The sequence below is a fragment of the Musca autumnalis genome, unplaced genomic scaffold (assembly GCF_047663935.1).
Source record: "Musca autumnalis isolate F117 unplaced genomic scaffold, ASM4766393v1 scaffold_3, whole genome shotgun sequence".
Taxonomy (NCBI): Eukaryota; Metazoa; Arthropoda; class Insecta; order Diptera; family Muscidae; genus Musca; species Musca autumnalis.
The window spans coordinates 27,960,952-27,980,271 of NW_027411866.1; the positions used below are offsets into that span (position 1 = coordinate 27,960,952).

General features: G+C 37.5%; 1 protein-coding gene across 1 annotated transcript in view; it reads left to right on the plus strand.

Moving 5' to 3' along the window:
- Positions 1-6,789: 6,789 nt before the first annotated feature.
- The window catches only part of LOC141397838 (uncharacterized), a 29,706-nt gene continuing 17,175 nt past the window's right edge, over positions 6,790-19,320 (plus strand). Inside the window, exon 1 of the mRNA XM_073974595.1 lies at positions 6,790-7,313. Coding sequence (XP_073830696.1) covers positions 7,220-7,313 — 94 coding nt within the window. The 5' untranslated portion in view covers positions 6,790-7,219. The remainder of the gene's footprint in view (positions 7,314-19,320) is intronic.

Sequence of the window (19,320 nt, forward strand, 5' to 3'; positions counted from 1 at the left end):
AAATACATTCGATCTGTCCGTAGGTGAAAGTTTCACTTCACATTGGCTGAGGGTATATATCTGTCGACAAAGCCGACTGACACTTTTTGACTTGTTCTAAGCTATTGGTAACAAACAGAGGCGATGATGACGAGGTCTTAGCACCAATCCCAGATGACGGAACTGAATATATACCACCCAGCCTTAATAAGGTTATGAGAGCAATAAAACGATTAAAACCCAAATAAGAGAGGGCTATAGTCGAACGGGACCGACCATGTGATACTCTACACCACTTCCTCTTGCACGAAATTTATTTTATATGATTGCGAAACATTATGTTATTGATATATGTATGTAATTATTAATTTATATTTTTGCATCGTTCATTATTGATAAAATTAGCATCAGAGGTGAGGTCAGAATATGCCCACAGAATTTAAAATTTTGACCAAAAATGAAATGAAGTAATTGTTGAAGCACTTTTTCCACTTTTCCACTACGATTGAGACACCTCCAAAACATGGTTTTTTTAACGTTTGAACAGCATCTTCCGGAGACAAAAATCGTTGACCACGACTATATTCTTGATATGCCGGGAATTAAATTAAATCATTGGGTTCCTAGTCAGAGCTGTACGGCGAATGACCCATCAATTCCACATTTTGTGTCGATGTGTGAGAGCTCGCATCGTCATAGTGCACAATGATACGTCTTCTCTTATTTCGTTTTTCGAATTTCTTAATAGATTTCAGACAAACAAATTGTTTAGTAGCCGTATAGTAGATGGTCAGTTTAGCCAAAGAAACAGGCGACTATTTGCTTCGAAGTACATCTTCCATAAACCTCACTTTCTTCTATGACGGTGTTAAATGCATTTTCTGAAATCAAACTAATAATAATCGTTCAACATTATGGTGGGTGGGTATACATGATGTCCGAAAATTCCAACAAAGAATTATTTTTCATTAACGATCTCACTGTAACATTTTCAAATATCAGATCTGATAATTATAGAATACATATTTTATAATCTTTTCGACCCATTTTTCTACGTTTTAATTAACCTTTTTTATTTTCTTTTTAAGATTAATTTGTACAGTGCTTGACTCTTTAGTAGTATCGTAATTAATGTGTGGTGGTATGGTATTCCATATGGTTTTTGGCGACCATAGGAATTTCAGTGACTTTGCACATTGACTGGGTTACTATGTCTAGCTTTAATTAAAATCTCGATACAAACATACATTCAACAATTAAATGCATTACAGAAAATTGGGCCACGAAGTAAATGAAACAGAAAAAGACAATGCAACTCTCCCTTAGCCCTTTAACACTTGCTGTTTCTGTTTCTTTTTAAATTATTAAACAATACTCGTTTGTACTCTAACCTCTAAAAATCGCCATTTAGTTCAATCCCCACCTGTTCATTATGTACTTTTTTCCCACTTTCCATATCACGATTAAGACGCAATTTATTTTTATTGTGTGCGAGTGTGTGCTCCTTTCAGAATTTATTTCTGGAATTGAATGGAATGACAAAGTATTACCGTTTAACAAAGAACTACAAAAGAAAAGGTGTTGAGCTACACTTGAACAATTGTGAATAATAAATCCGGACTTGCGTTGACGACCCAGTGACTGACATGAAAATAACAACTTGAACTGTTGTCAAAAAAAGAGAACAGAGATGAAAGATAAAAGGAGTACTGCAAAGCAAATAAAAGTGACAAGTAAACAAACACACACACACACACATAAACAATAGGAGTGAGTATAAAGCGGATAGGGTGGGTAGGTTAGTCGATTACAAAATACGCTACAGGAAGATTGGTCCTTAAAAAATATTAAAAACGTTACGTTTAATATGAAAATTATGAATAAAATCCAAGTTTATTGGTCTGTTGATCCATGAAAAATATGACAAAAATATTCCAAACTTTAGGTCAGGAAAAAGTCCCTGCCAAGAAGGAACCACCTACATATACAATGGATGATGTTGCGAGTGTCATCAGGAACGCAAAATCAACAAAAGCATGGGGCCCTGATTGAATTTGTATAGTAATGTGGAAACAGCTGGTTGAGCCGTAGGTCAACTATGTCACCCAAGTTCTCAACCTGTTGCTAGCCACCCACATTGTGCCCGAAGTCTAGAAAATAGTTCCCGCTACTGAAGCCAGGAAAGTTTCGCCTTTTTCGCCCGTAGCAAAGGCTCTTGAGGCTTAACTCCTCCCCAGCTTCAGAAATAGCTATCCGGTTGTCGATCATCAGCAACGGTTCCGTAAACAGCACAACACGACAACAGCAATGCACGTCATCTTCACAGATATTAGTCGAGGACTCAACCAGAACAAGACGTCCAATAGGACAGTGTTGGTGGAGCTCGATTTTTCAAAAGCCTTTGAAAATGTCGAGCACTCCACGCTATTTGAGGACATTGAGCAGACAACCCTCCGGCCAAGTATGTAACGTTGGATAATCAATTATATGTTTGGACGCCTGTCGTACGTCGAATTCAGGAACAAAAAGTCTAAGCCCGTAGAGCGGAACAGGGAGTTTCCCAGCGTGGGATGATATCTTCGGAACTATTTAACCTTTACATTTCCTGTATCCCATCCCCTCTTGATGGCATTGATGTTATTTTTAAAAGGCCGACCACCTTTTTCCAAGCTAGGAATTTGCAAATATCCGCCACTAAATCCTCAAGAGTCTAGCCGAAAGCAATTGAAGTACAGACAAAAAACCTTGTTGACCGAAATCTTGTTGACTAATCACAATAAGGTGGATAGGAACCCCCCTACCCAAGTCTGTTAGGTGGGATCTTCATGATTTATGAATAAAGCTCCAATGTTACAAGAGAGAATTCCTAGATAATTCAGCCACGACAAACCAGAGTAGTATTGGCTCAAATACGTTGGGGATGGTGTAGACGCCTAAATTCCTATAGGACAAGGATTGATAACACCGTGCAAAGCAGCTGCCCAATATGAGGCACAGGCGCACACGGTTCTCTTCACCTCTTCGACTAATTTGCCAAACATACTCAGCTAATTCCCAAAGCTTTGTGGTTACAGCCCATCGCAGCAGCAACATTCCCACAACTGGAGATAGACCCAGAGCTAAAATAAGCAGAACAAATAACTCACAAACATAACATATGCTGTTACAACAACAACAACAATGGGGCCGGTCTGGCATATGGTTTCTTACGTCTGGGCCCATGAGCTTTGGAGGTCGCTTCTACTGATGAGGTACCCAACTAAGCAGCCACATTCCCACAACTGGAGATAGACCCAGAGCTAGAATAAGCAGAAAAATAACATATGCTGTTACAACAACAAGAAGAACAACATTGGGGCCGGTCTGGCATATGCTTTCTTACGTCCGGGCCCATGAGCTTTGGAGGTCACTTTTACTGATGAGGTACCAGCCTCCACAGTACTATGCTTTTTCTCCATGGCTTTTTGTCCAAAGACAGCTAGATTGACTGTCTGAGAAACAATCGACTTTTCCGTCTAAGGCTACGGCCCTTCGGAGTAGCGGTCATGCTTCATAGTAATATTCTGCAGAACGTGACTCGTCTTCTCAGAAGATAATTGTTCCTCATTCAGTCCGGTAGCCTTAACTCCTTACAGACTATGTGTCTACAATAGACTGTTCTTCAGCTCTACCCTTGTCTTTGGGGATTGAATTGGGGGCTTAGAAGCAAACACCTTCTCCGGTTGCGCACCTTCACGTATTTCGTTTAGTCCAAAGTTCGTTGGTCTTCTTCATAATTTCTCAGTTTGATTTCCGTTTCAAAAAAAAGAACAGACTCGGCTTGAGTTGTTTCAAGTTCTGGGAGAAAGATCTTATCCACCTAAAGCTCATGGTGCATGAGAATAAATTATTTGTCCAAGGACTGTATTCAGACAATAGGTTCTTATAGCTTCAGCCTGCCTGATATTCCTGTTGATCCAGAGGTTATCTTTTGTATCTTTGGACATACCTTTCTAGATTATGAAGATCTTTCCTGACATGCTTGGATGGCTTTGCCTATAATAATTGTTCTACAAACATCCCTGATGGGACAAGGGAGACTTCTCTCATATCAATGAGTGCACCCCGATTCATATTAGCTCAATGATATGGGACCTACTGTTTATCGCCGAGTCCGAACGGCGTGTCTTAATACACCACTTGTAGAGAAGTTTAACATGGCTGAAATACTCAGGAAATGTCATCAACATTACTGAGGGGTACCACCACCGTTAAAAATTGTTTGATGCTGATTGGCCGGGGAATCGAACCCACGACACTATAGTGCCTATAGTACCCAAAGTTTTAAAATTTTCTCATGAAACCGACTTTACTTCTCATGACAAAGACCTTCTTATTTGCACTAATTCCGATCCCATCCCACGAATTTGCGGAGATACAGCAGAGAACAATTATAATGTTTCTCTAACTTCTTTGGATTCTCTGCCCTCAAATGTGCTTCCTGCCTCCAAAGTTTTTTTATCGACATGTGCCGATATAAGTCCACCTGAAACTGGTGTCCATAACCCCATCTTCCATCGATATGACAAGCTCGACGTCGGTCAAGGCCAGATTGAGTTACTTGTCCTCTGGGGAGCTTCTCCTCAACAAATCTCTCCAATCGGTGGAGGATTTATCTACTTTGCTTGTGTAAATTATCCTTAATAGTCCTTAATAGTTAGAGTCTCGTGTAAGCCGTTTCCGCCCATAGTTTCGGTTCTGTTGGGCAAAAACTGGTTTGTACCATTCATGGCTCTATCATTGTCCAAAGAGTTCGCCGTTTCGTCACCTATTCTATTAATATCTTATAATGCATCCCTACCTCATTCAGTCAGATAACAATCGTTTGAACACGACGACACAAGGCTTATAACAACGTTAACCACCGGTACTGGGTTATTTAGGACATGCATTTTGGTCCACAGGGAATCAAAAAAAATCTACAGTATTTAGGATGAAGTAGATACAGCATCCCTCGGAAAGTTCTATCATATTTCCTGCTTTCCTAGAACCGACATACCGAAGGATAGAAAAGACCCCGAAGATTAAGGAGATATGTTGAACCATCTCTGTCAGAGGTTGTCCTTAGACAGTTCTGATTCAACATATTTCATTTCGCATCCGCAGCCCGGGAAAATGCGCCCAAAAGGAGAATGAATGATTAAAAAAATACACGTTTATTAATCCCTAATGGTCTTTTATAAAGTCGATGCTTAGACCCTTTTTATACCCTCGCCCATAATATGGAGAGTATAACTAAATTTGTAACACATAGAAATATTAATCGGAGACCCTATTAAGTAAATATATATATCCTGATCAAAATAAAATTATAATTTGATATAACCATGTCAGTATGCCCCAATGTCCTTCCGTCCATCCGTCTGTTGAAATCAAGATGCAGCTCGTAATTTTTAAGATAGAGCTTTGTAACTTGGTATAGAGATTTCTTTAACTTTTAGGATGTTTGGTATTGCGAATGGGCTATATTGGTCCACGTTTTGATATAGTCCCCATAGAACGCTACCTCCCGATTTTGGGTATTTTGAAGGTTTTAGCCTCATTATCACACCGAAATGGCTGAAATTTGGTACTTAGGCTTAATTGGGAGTATACAACTTTCCCTCAGACATTTTTTGGTATAGGTCCACGCCTTAATAAAGCCCTCATAGAACGGTACCTCCTGATTTTCGGTATTTTGAAGGTTGTGGCCATAATTAAATATTGAAATGGCTGAAATTTAGTATTTAATATTCGTTGGGAGTATTCAACTTTCCCCTCTAAATTTGTCGGTATAGGTCCAGGCCTTCATATAGCCCCATAGAACGATACCTCCCGATTTTCGGTATTTTGAAGGTTGTGACCACAATAACCCACAGAAACGGCTGAACTTTGACATTTAGTCTTCGTTGGGGGTATTAAACGTTCCACTTGAAATTTGTAGGTATGGTCGATGCCTCCATATAGGCCCCATAGAACGCTGGCTTCCGAATTTCTGTATTTTGAAAGTTGTGGCTTTAATATTCGACCGAAATGGTCCCCATAGAACGATGCCACCCGATTTTCGGTATTTTGAAGGTTGTGGCCACATTAGCTCACCGAAATGGCTGAAGTTTAGTATTTGGTCTTCGTGGGGGGTATTCAACCCACCTAACCTATTTTGAAGGTTAGCGATACTGTTATACCGAAATTGCTGAAATTTGGTTTTTAGTCTTCGTTCTGGATATCAAACCTACCTCTCGAAAATTTTCGGTCTTCTCATGGTGGAGGGTGTAACAAGTTCGTCCTGTCCGAACTTAACTTGTTAAATACTTTCAACAATTTTCATGGGTCGCCTATATAATTTGTAGAGCATTCACTCTATAACTATGCTCTCAAACCCCACAACAAAATGCTTTGGAAAGTAGCCGTACAACGTCTGGTAAGAAACATTGGTGCCAACAACAAAAGATTACTATAATCACATTATACCGAACAATTACAATCAATTGAAGGCAATTTATGCTGTCGCATAAGAGCAGAGATCTGATGAAAATTTCTCTGACTGAGTGTGAGTGGGTGTGTGTGTGTGTATGAAGATATTAAGCCACAAATCTTGTTTTCTTCATTTCATTAGCCTGAAAAGACACAAAAAGATGCAAAATAAAACCAGAACACAGATAATGTAAACAAATAAAAAAAAAATAAACAAATAAAGGCTAGGGTGAAGAGTAAGGCAAATAATAAATACGTACATTTCTGATAGGTCATACATCAGATCGTCTTTCAGCAGGCAAGCGGGCAATCAGACAAACCAAAACTGCCATCAACACCATTTATTCAGTCAACTATCCATCCATTCAGCCGTTCATCCATCCATCCACTGGAATGTGTATGATACACTTACATGCCACTGGGCATCATTATCATGTAGTTTTATCCAGGTCTTGCTACGCATAACGACATCTGTTTTCGGTTACGCGGAAATTCGGATTTCAGAGAATAAGAAAAAAATCAATTCAATATATTTGTTTTGCAGAGAAAAAGAAAAAAAGTCGAAAAATTCCTGAAAAAAAAACAAAATTTTTTTTCCTGAAACAAACGTGAAAGGTTTAAGACAAATGAATTGTGACGCTGTATATGCATGGTGTTGGTAGCGTAGCTTCATCACATCACCATCATCATCAGTGTACGGTTGTCGCTGTCGTGATATGAATTTCATAAATCATTTGCTTTTGCAAAAATGGAAGGATTGTGTAAACAACAATATATGTGGAAATTTCTTATAATTTGCTGCATTTTTGGATTATTGTTATTGAACAATTTCACAGAAGCGGGTATGTATGAAAAAGGGGATGTGGTGGATCAGAAAATGTGTCCAGGATTTATATAGTTTTACTTTTGTAATTTGGAAGGATTTATAAGTTATTTTTCACAAGGTTTTTGTTCATGAAGATGTGGCAGGGAGGGGGGCGTATGAGTTGTGTCATTAGTTATACGCTCACCATGAACATCAGATAATAACATGCTTACCGACTAGAACATTTGGGGAGGGGTTGTATTTACAGTTTCCCAATTGGATGTTATCGTGCTCAACAGCCATTTTAGTGGATGCTGGCAGAGTTCTGATGCAATTATTTTACAAGGGCAACCTTCCGTAAAAAGTCTCAAACGATTCTTGAACACTTTTTATACTACACTTTATCAAACATTTTGAACTTTTCTGGGCGGAGGACTTACTCGAAGGAGTAGACCGATTTGGTTCAATCCGAACTAAATCTATGTTAGAAAGAAATATTAGGATGTACAAAGTGTAGACCGAATAAATTAATCCTTTCGTAAATAATCCAACCAGCCAGACAAATAGACTCCAAATTGTGTGAAACGGATGTGGACTTAACATATCTGATTTCTTAAACCATTATTCAGTATGTCACATTTCTGATCGTGGATCAGTGTAGCGAAGTTTGTTTCCCAGCAGTTAAATTAAAATTCTTTACTCTGGAGAACTTTTTGTCAGTAATCATGAATCGGGCGTCAAGCTTCTACATATTTTCCAAAAAAATTTTAAGGGAGACTTCTTATTGTCCATGAATGCTCCCCTTTTCATATTGGCTATTTATATGGGACCTTCTTACGATACCTCTTGTAGAGAAGTTTTACATGGCTGGAATACTCAGGAAATGTCGTCAACATTATGCTGATTTAGGATTGCCTACGAATAAGTGCGCCGTAAAATGCCTTTTCTACAACCCGCAAGGGGTAAACTTGGAAACCTTCTTCGACAAAAGCAACTTGGAGGCAACTCTCTGGTTGGTGGAATAAATTAATCCCGAATACCATCAACGTCATTCTGATCTCACGATCTCTCAGATCAATGCAAGAATACGATCAACAACGCAAGCTTAAGTGAGGTCTACATTGCTATCAAGCAATTATCAAATGGAAAAGGTGCAGGAAATGATGGTATATCTGGCGAATTATATATACAAAGCCGCAGTAAATCTCAGTGCTGACCTCTTCTTTTCTTCGATATCTGATGTCTGGGAGCTAGAGACCTTTCCGAATGAACGGAAAGATGGCATAATTGTGAAAATTACTAAGATTGAAGACCGACAATAGGCAAAAAACAATTAGTAATATTTGCTCAACGGCACTGAAGATCGCCTGGAGAACTCCATAAGCTCTGCTCAATCCAGTTTCCGAAGTGGTTGCTCATCTGCAGTTCATAAAAATATCATTCGTTTGATTATTGAACACAGTTTCGAATTTATTTCTGAGCTAAATTTACTTTTCAGAGATTTCGAAAAGGCTTTTGATAACATTTACGGTAACTGCATTGGGAATTTATTGCGCCAAAGAAGTATTCCGTCAGCGATTATAAATCTCGTTCTAGGATTTTGCTCGAGACTTATTTTGAATAAAAGGAAACTATGCCAACATTTTCAAGTTGTGAGTGGAGTAATACAGTTCTGCACACTCTCGCCTATTTTTATTGCACGTTATAGAGAACGTATTATCGACAACACCGTTTCGCAGGTGACAAAAGACGATAACAGCGAAAAATAAACAATAAACAGTGGATCCAATTATTCCACTGACAGACTCAATCAAAAGAACAGTCTACATATCAGTTAGCGAGTATTAATACGGGAGAGTAGCAGCTGCGCGAGTGAGTTTTAAATTATACCGCGAACTAATATCGTCAGTAGTAAAGAAGTAAATAGTGAAGTAAAGTGAAGTGTAAACTAAGTGAAGAGTACAAACAAAAACAAGTAAAAAAGCATTAAGTTCGGCCGGGCCGAACTTTTTATACCCTCCACCATAAAATATTCTGAACTAAAATGGAATAATTGGTTTTCATTCCTGTCCCCAACTTTAAGTGGGTACGTTAAAATGTCAGATAATGTACATAAAATGGTTCATTCGGAAGGCCCTTTTTTATGGTGCCTATATCTAACTAAGTATATTGACAATTTTTGGTGGGCTAGAAATTGACAGAAATTGACAGTTTTTGATGGTAGCCTTTAATGTCAAATAACTCCTAATTCGGTTAAAAATTTTACCTAGAATCCTCAAAATACCGAAAATCGGTAATATTATAGCTAATTCGGTCTACAAATGTGACTTAAAATGTCAAAATACCGTAAATCGGGGGTACCGTTATATGGGGGCTATACCAAAACGTGGCCCTATGTCCACGAGTTTTGTTATATATGTTTATTGACACTTAAGAACCCTAAATGTCAAATTATAGCTAAATCGGTCTGAAAATGTAGCTAAAACCGTCAAAATACCGTAAATCGGGGGGTACCGTTATATGGAGGCTATACCAAAACGTGGACCTATGTCCACAACATTTGTTATATAAGTTTACTGACATTTACGAACCATAAATGTCAAATTATAGCTACATCGGTCTGAAAATGTAGCTAAAAACGTCAAAGTACCGTAAATCGGGGGCTACCGTTATATGGGGACTATACCAAAACGTGGACCTATGTCCACAAATTTTGTTATATAAATTTATTGACACTTAAGAACCCTAAATGTCAAATTATAACTAAATCGGTCTGAAAATGTAGCTACAAACGTCAAAATACCGCAAATCAGGGGTACCGTTATATGGGGGCTATACCAAAACGTGGACCTAGGTCCACAACTTTTGTTATATAAGTTTAGTTACACTTAAGATCCCTAAATGTCAAATAATAGCTATATCGGTCCGAAAATGTAGCTAAAAACGTCAAAATACCGTAAATCGGGGGCTACCGTTATATGGGGACTATACCAAAACGTGGACCTATGTCCACAAATTTTGTTATATAAGTTTATTGACACTTAAGAACCCTAAATGTCAAATTATAACTAAATCGGTCTGAAAATGTAGCTACAAACGTCAAAATACCGCAAATCGGGGGTACCGTTATATGGGGGCTATACCAAAACGTGGACCTAGGACCACAACTTTTGTTATATAAGTTTAGTTACACTTAAGAACCCTAAATGTCAAATTATAGCTACAACGGTCTGATAATGTAGCTAAAAACGTCAAAATACCGTATATCGGGGGGGTACCTTTATATGGGGGCTATACCAAAACGTGAACCTATGTCCACAACTTTTGTTATATATATTTATTGATACCTAAGAACCCTAAATGTTAAATTATAGCTAAATCGGTCTAAAAATGTAGCTAAAAACGTCAAAATACCGCAAATCGGGGGGTACCGTTATATGGGGGCTATACCAAAACGTGGACCTATGTCCACAAGTTTTGTTATATATGTTTATTGACACTTAAGAACCCTAAATGTCAAATAATAGCCAAATCGGTCTGAAAATGTAGCTAAAACCGTCAAAATACAGTAAATCGGGGGGTACCGTTATATGGGGGCTATACCAAAACGTGGACCTATGTCCACAACTTTTGTTATATAAGTTTATTGACACTTAAGAACCCTAAATGTCAAATTATAGCTAAATCGGTCTGAAAATGTAGCTACAAACGTCAAAATACCGCAAATCGGGGGTACCGTTATATGGGGGCTATACCAAAACGTGGACCTAGGTCAACAACTTTTGTTATATAAGTTTAGTTACACTTAAGAACCCTAAATATCAAATTATAGCTACATCGGTCTGATAATGTAGCTAAAAACGTCAAAATACCGTATATCGGGTGGTACCGTTATATGGGGGCTATACCAAAACGTGAACCTATGTCCACAACTTTCGTTATATATGTTTATTGATACCTAAGAACCCTAAATGTTAAATTATAGCTAAATCGGTCTAAAAATGTAGCTAAAAAGTCAAAATACCGCATATCGGGGGGTACCGTTATATGGGGGCTATACCAAAACGTGGACCTATGTCCACCAGTTTTGTTATATATGTTTATTGACACTTAAGAACCCTAAATGTCAAACTATATCCAAATCGGTCTGAAAATTTAGCTAAAAACGTCAAAATACCGTAAATCGGGGGGTACCGTTATATGGGGGCTATACCAAAACGTGGACCGATATAGCCCATCATCGAACTTGACCTGCCTGCAAACAAAAGACGCATTTTCCCAAAATTTCAGCGTCGTATCTCCTTTTTTGTGGATGCCAGAGTGATTACCACAGACGGACGGACGGACGGACGTGCTCAGATCGACTTAGAATTTTACCCTGATCAAGAATATATATACTTTATAGGGTCGAAAATGAGTATTTCAATGCGTTACAAACGGAAAAACAAACTTAATATACCCTCCATACTATGGTGGAGGGTATAAAAAAACATGTTAAAAATCAAATTCTTAGATTAATAGAAATTTGTCTAAATTAACTTAAAGCTATCGGTTACATTCGTAACAATAGTTTAGAAGTGGTCTTTAACTGGATTTAATTTAGAGAGTCATCAATTTCGTTACAGTCAACAAACAGTCATTTTAGTTGGTCTCAGATTTTTAGTGCTTTTAGATCAGTATGTCGGGAAGCATGGACTTACATACCCACGAAATTAGTATCGTTGTAATAAGAATCACCAGGACTACCTGCTGTGAAAATTTAGATTTTTATACCCTTAATTATAATATGAAGGGTATAATTAAATTTGCTATTCCGTTTGTAGCACACGGTATGTACGGCCATCCGTCCATCTGTTGAAATCAAGTTTCAAAATTTCTATTACTCCTTGGATGTTTGGTATTGCAAATGGTGAACGTCTTCATATAGCCCCCATAGAACGGTTCTTCACGATTTTAGGTATTTCGAAGGTTTTAGCGTCATTATCAAACCGAAACGGTGTATTTAGTCTTCGATTAGGGTACCAAACTTTCCAGAAGAGAATTGTTGGTGTAGGCCCACGTCCTCATATGAGGCGCTCAGCGCCAGAGACGATCTTGGTGGCCAATCGACTGGCCCAAAACGTGCTCACCGAAGTGTTCATTCTATAAATTCATTGATTGATGCAATATGTGGGAAGTGGCGCCGTTTTCTTGTAATCAAATGTCGCCGAAATTTCAGACATCAAACAGTCGGCTATCGCGGCGCAATAACGATGAAGTCCTAACCGGCATCATTTTGAGGAAATAGGGTCCGAAAATTCCGCTGACCCACAAACAGCTATTTTTTTCTGGATGAAGTTGCAGCTCTTGAATCTTTTTAAGTTGCCCTTCTTTCCAAATGTTGCAATGCAATTAATATAAAGCCAGAAATGTGCCTCATCACTGAACAAAATTAAGTTCGAAACATACTCCCCACATAACACGAATTTTCGTAATAAAGATGAACGACTTGTAAACGTCGTAGAGGCGTAAGCTTTTCCATGGTAAAATGTCAAACAATACTAAACCAAAATAACATGAACACGTGGTATGAATCACGCGCGATTTGCCAAAAAAAGAAGGAAAATTATTTGTGCTTTGAATGTATCATAGTAATTTGAAGGCGCCTTTCTAAAAATGACATTTTTATAGCCGATGGCCGCTTCAGCTCAAAGACGAATGAGCTGATCTTCATATACTAAGTATATGTATAACAAGTAACAACGCTTTAAGTTCGGCCACCTCCATCTCGAGTTGTATTGAAACAAAATGGAATAATTAGTTTCCTTTAGTTTATGAAAATAATAAGCTTCTCCGCTACGGTATCCATACCAAAACATTGTCCTATATTAAAAAATGTCCGAATAAAACTTTTGTATCTATACTTCGAGGCTAAAAAATTAAAAATGCCGAAAATCGAAAGGTACAATTCTATGGTTGCTATATAAAAACGTAGAGCTATGGCAACAATTATTATTATTTATTTTTTATTTTTTTTTATTTTGGAAAGTTCAGTGCTCTCTACGAAGTTTAAATACGAAAATTAAGCCATTCCGATGCGACAATTAGGCTAAAATCCTGAAAATACCGAAAATCGGTACCCAGCAAAATTCGGATCCGTAATACCCTGGACAGACGGCAGCGTTTATTTGCATTAACTGCCTTAATTCAAATTAATTCGTGCATTACTCACATTCTTAATGCACAAAATCAAAGGGAATTTAAACTGAATTTAGAGGTATTTCAATATGACAATGCTGTAAAACGGAGTCCATATTCATGTAAGAGAGAGAGAGAGCATATTCATGCTCTGTGATACAATTTGAATTGCAAACAACAACAAAAGAGTTGTTTACCAGCAAACAGCTGTTTCGTAAATACAGAAACTGTCGTCTGTCTGGATAAAATTAAAGACAGTTCTTAATGCAAATTAACGCTGCCGTCTGTCTAGGGCATACATGACCACATTTGGCACGGCGGTGCCGATGATTTTCGGCAATTTACACGCACACTACCCGAATGCACAGAAAGAGTATAAAAGAGAGCAAATGTTTTGATTTGTTATTGTTTTGTAGCTTGCGTGATACTAACTTACTAACACACTGTTATAAGTTGCCAATATTCTGAATACATTCACATTTTCTCTATTCTCTTTTTGATCATGCCTGGTCTAGGGTATTAGTTATTATGTAAGCAACTACAGAGTAATGTAAACAAAAATAACTACTTATATTACTTCTTACGAAATTTTGAGTACAGTGGCACAGAGCATGTGTGTCCGACTACAAATCCTAGGGTTGTGGGTTCAACGCTCATCGTTTCATGCGAGCTTTTTGTTGGCAAAATAAAAATCAGATGGTGGTGCACATGTTAGTGTTTAAACAACTTGTAATGTTCGTATGCGTGAGCGAGTGTTTAGGGCGGTGATGCTCAAAATATTTTGTTTATTAGCCTCTCTGAGCGCGTCTTTCCTTTGCTAAACCAGGGCGGATGAGAATGAAGAGAACGTATGTTGTTGTTGGATTCACGTTAACGTATATGGGTGATCTTGGCTGGTTTAGGGTGTTCGGTTACAAATCAGAAGTTCGCATGATCAAATCCGGCAAAGACCAATTCCAAATTCCACCTCAACTGTTCTAAAAATATAATTTTTTTAGCTTATTTTTCAACTTCAAGTGGTCACATAGACTAATGAATTTATAGCAGCCAAAATCACCCATATACGTTAACGTGACTACAAGAACAACATATTTTCACTTTATTCTTATCTGTCGTGGTTAAGCAAAGGGAAGTCTCGCTCAGAGAGGCTAATGCACAAAATATTTTGAGCACTACCGATTTATAGCATTGGTGGGCAAATTGCGAGAGACTCATGTATTTTTTACACTTTTGTGTATGAGGCCGAGCATTTCTGCCCAACAGTGATTTATAGACTACAAATGTTTCTCAGTTCTTCTCTCCCAAAAATGTTAAAGCAAGAGATGTCGCACACAGTTGTTTACGGGTTGAGTGAAAGCTAACTAAAATGCATTAAAATATAAACATTTATGATGTTATTATTTACCAAAAAGGGTGCTTTAGTTAATTTGATTAGTAGAGCACATGCTGATGTCCAAAAATTTACAAAAACAGCTGTCAAATTGTAGAAAAACGAATAAATTATTTTAGAAGTTGAGTCCTTTTACTAGCCCCAGTTAGCTGGAAGTCAGATGACTAGCCCCAACGTCACTTTGTGCGACATCTGTTAAGAACAGAAAATGAAAGCTTTTGGTGTCTATACATTCATTAGTCTATGGTCGTCATAGAATAACTAGTAATTCAGTGCGACATGCCTCTGTTAAAATAATGGGTTAGTAGCGTTTGTAAGTAGTAGTGCCAAAAATTACTATTAAAACCTATTATTTAGTAAGGATTTTTTTCCTGGGCAGAAACGGTTCTATGGCTTCTATATCCAAACGTTGACCTATGGCAACAAATTTCTTTGGAAAGTTCAGCGCTCCCAACGAAAGTTAAATATGAAATTTGCCATTTCGTTGTGATAACTGGGCTAAAGCCTTTCAAATACAGAACATAAAAACCTTGACGGTTCAGTATATCGGCATGTACCGTTCTATGGAGGAAATTTCAGCCATTCCGGAGTGATAGTTAGGCCTAAACCTTACAAATACTGAAAATCGGGAGGTACTGATATAGGGGGGCTATATTAAAAGTGGGCCAACAGCAAAAATGTCTGGGAGAAATTTAGCCTCCCCAACGAAAATTCAGTGTAATTTGTAGTTAAACACACTTCACACTTACTAATGAGTCAAATAAGATTGTAAAGAAACAAGTAAGAACGGCGATAAGTTTGGCCGGGCCGAACTTGTTATACCCTCCACCACGACTTGTATTGCAGTAAAATGGAAGAATTAGTTTCCTTTCGTTTATTAAGAAGACTAAGTACCTAATTTCAGCAATTTTAAAATAACGAAAATCGGAAGGTACCGTTCTATGGGGGCTATATCAAAACTTCGATCTAGACCGACAAATTTCTGGCGGAAAGTTTTTAGACTCAAAGAATACTAAATACCAAACTTCCGATATTTTTATGGGGTCTCCGATAATGTGGATAAAACTGTCGAAAATCAAGAGGTACGCTTCTATGGGGGATATAGGAAGACGTGGACCTATACTAATAATTCTCTTCTAAAATATTTTATTACCCCATGGAAGACTAAATAACAAATTTCAGACATTTCGGTGGGATATTGACGTCACAATCCTCAGAATTACGAAAATCGAAAAATATCAAAAATTGGGATGTACTGTTCTGTGGGGGCTATACGAAGGCGTAGACCTATACCGACAAATTTAGAGGAGAAACTTGCCTACCCCCAAGGAAGACTAAATACCAAATTTCAGCCATTTCAATGGATTATTGTGGTCACAACATTTAAAATACCGAAAGTCCAGAGGTACCGTTCTATGGGGGCTATATCGAAACGTGGACCTATACCGACGAATTTCAGTCGAAAAAGTTTTTACATCCAACGTAGACTGAATACCAAATTTCAGTTGATTTTCGGTATTTTGAAGGTTTGTGGCCACAACGGGATGTACCGTTCTATAAGGACAATATGAAGGAGTGGACCTATACCGACAAAATTCTGGGGGAAAGTTTTATACCCCCAACGTAGACTTAGTACCGAATTTCAGCCATTTCGGAGGAATATTTAGGCCACAACCATCAAAATATCAAAAATTGGGATGTACTGTTCTATGGGGGATATACGAAGGCGCAGACCTATACCGACACATTTAGAGGAGAAAGTTGCCTACCCCCAAGGAAGACTAAATACCAAATTTCAGCCATTTCGATGGATTATTGTGGTCACAACATTTAAAATACCGAAAGTCCGGAGGTACCGTTCTATGGGCGCTATATGAAGGCGTGGATCCATACCGACAACATTCTGGGGGAAAGTTTTATACCCTCAACGAATACTAACTACCAAATTTCAGCCATTTTAGAGGAATATTGAGGCCAAAACCTTCAAAATACCGAAAATCGGGAGGTATTGTTCTATGGGGGGGCTATATGAAGGCGTGGACCTATACCGACAAATTTCATATTGAAACTTTTATACCCCAAATGAAGACTAAATACCTAATTTCAACAATTTCGGTGGAATATTCATTGCACAAACTTCAAAATACCGAAAATCGGGAGGTACCATTCTATGGGGGCTATATGAAGGCGTAGACCTATACCGACAAAATTCTGAGGGGAAAGTTTTATACCTACTACGAAAACTAAGTACTAAATTTCAGCCATTTCGGTGTGATAATGAAGCAAAAACCTTGGGTGGTACCGTACTATGGGGGCCATATCAAAACAGAGACCGATATAGCCCATTTGCAATAGCAAACATCCTACGAGTAATAGAAACTTCTATAATATATTTTTAATACTTTATCTTAAAAATTGCGAGCTGTATCTTGATTTTAACAGACGGAAGCACGGGCAGACGGACATGGTTTTATCGACTTATAATTTTATCCTGATCAAGAATATACATACATTATAGGGTCTCCGATGAATATTTCGATGTGTTACAAACGGAATGAGAAATTTAATTACACCTTTCATATTATGGGGGAGGGTATAATAACCCATTATTTTACAGTCTACTGTGCGTAATTATTTTAATTTACTATTTGTATGTAAGTTAAGCTTAATCTCATATTTGTTGTTTTCAAATTTAAAAACAACAAGTTTAAAGTGGGTGTAGTTAAAATTGATTACTTTTGGGGATGGCAGAGAAGACTTCACCCAAATCCAAGTTGTACAAAATTTAGTACCATTTAGTAATTTTCGCATAAATAAGTAAGAAACTACTGCAATCCTATACTCCAACAGTAATCTTAATCCTAAATGTAAGGATACCAGCTCCATCCGTTCTCCAAAATCAAAATTGTACCATACAGTACTTTTTGAGCACATAAGTACAAATTTCAAAACTACCTCAATCATACTTCCAGATTTCCGTTCATCCAAAAGCAAGTTGTAATAAATTTAGTACTCTTCCCACACATAAGTACGAATTTCCAAGCCTATCTCAATAGCTCAATCCTATACTCCAACAGTAGTCTTGATTCCAAATTTCAGGTTTCAAGCTCTATACGTTCTCCAAAAACCAAATTGTACCAAATTTAGTACTATTAAGTACTTTTCGCACATATAAGTAAAAATTGTCAAAACTACTTTCAAATCTCAATCTACACATCAACAGTAATCTTAATTGCAAATTTCAGGTTTCCAGCTCTATCTGTCCACACAAATCTTAGTTAAACTAAATTTAGTAGCTTTTGGTTTTTTTCGTACACATAAGGGCGAATTTCCAAAACCATTTCATTATATCTACACCACTTCACAACCTTGATTACCACACCAAATTTCAGATTCCAGCTATACCCGTTCAAAATATACAATTGTTAGCAAACTTAGTGAATTGTAGTACTTTTCGTACATATCTAGTTCAAATTTCCAAAAAAAAACCCTTTAGTATAACTTTCTAAATCTCCATCAGTTACCCTCATTCCAAATTTAGGAATTTTAGCCCTTTCCATTTTCCTAATACAAAGGGTACCCTATTTAGTGCCTTTTAGTACTTTTCGTACCCTTCTAGTTCGAATTTCCAAGAACTTAACCTTATCTCAACCCTACACACCAACAACAACCCACACTCAAAATTGCATGTTTCTAGCTTCAGCGGTTTCTGCTGGGCGAAGATCTGTCAGTCACTAACTCAGCACTAAGCTCCGTTATACACTCCGGGTCATCCGAATAGGTTTGTCTTTATATGTTAAGGTGTCTTCAGCTTTGTTTGGATTACAGCTCCATACTATATAGGTTTTGAAAGTCCTATACTATGCCAACATTCACAAGAAAATCATAACAATGTTGCCATATTTTCGGAAAATATCCCAGTTATATGTAGTAAAAATTTACCAAAGAAGCGTTCAATTTTTTGGCTCATCTGAATAGGTTTGAAGCAAATAAAATTAGAAAAGGTACCACCTATGCAAATTTTGCCCAGTTTTTTTATTTGAGTTAGTAAAATGGAACATTCCTTTAAATCCTACGAAAAGTTTGACTCACTTTATTAGGAACGTGGGTTTAAATCTCAACATGGAAAAGTTACCAACAAGTTTCATATAAAATCAAGAAATATTTCAACAAAATTTTATAACCCTGCTTTCAATGACTTTTTGATTTCGTAAGCTTCGAAAATTGTCTTAGAGCAAATACCAAGTGTTAGCAATAATATTAGGTTCGATTTATTCATTATTTATCTATCCTATATCCTATAAATTTAAGCATTATAGTGATCAGAACTTCCCCACAGTTGACATGTATCATAGATGCTCGAAAATTGGTCTGGAAGAATGCCTCTTCGACGACAAATAGCGTAGAAAATATTAATTCAAATTTAACACAAATGGGTATGATACCCGCGACTTTTATACCGATGTAGTAACTATAT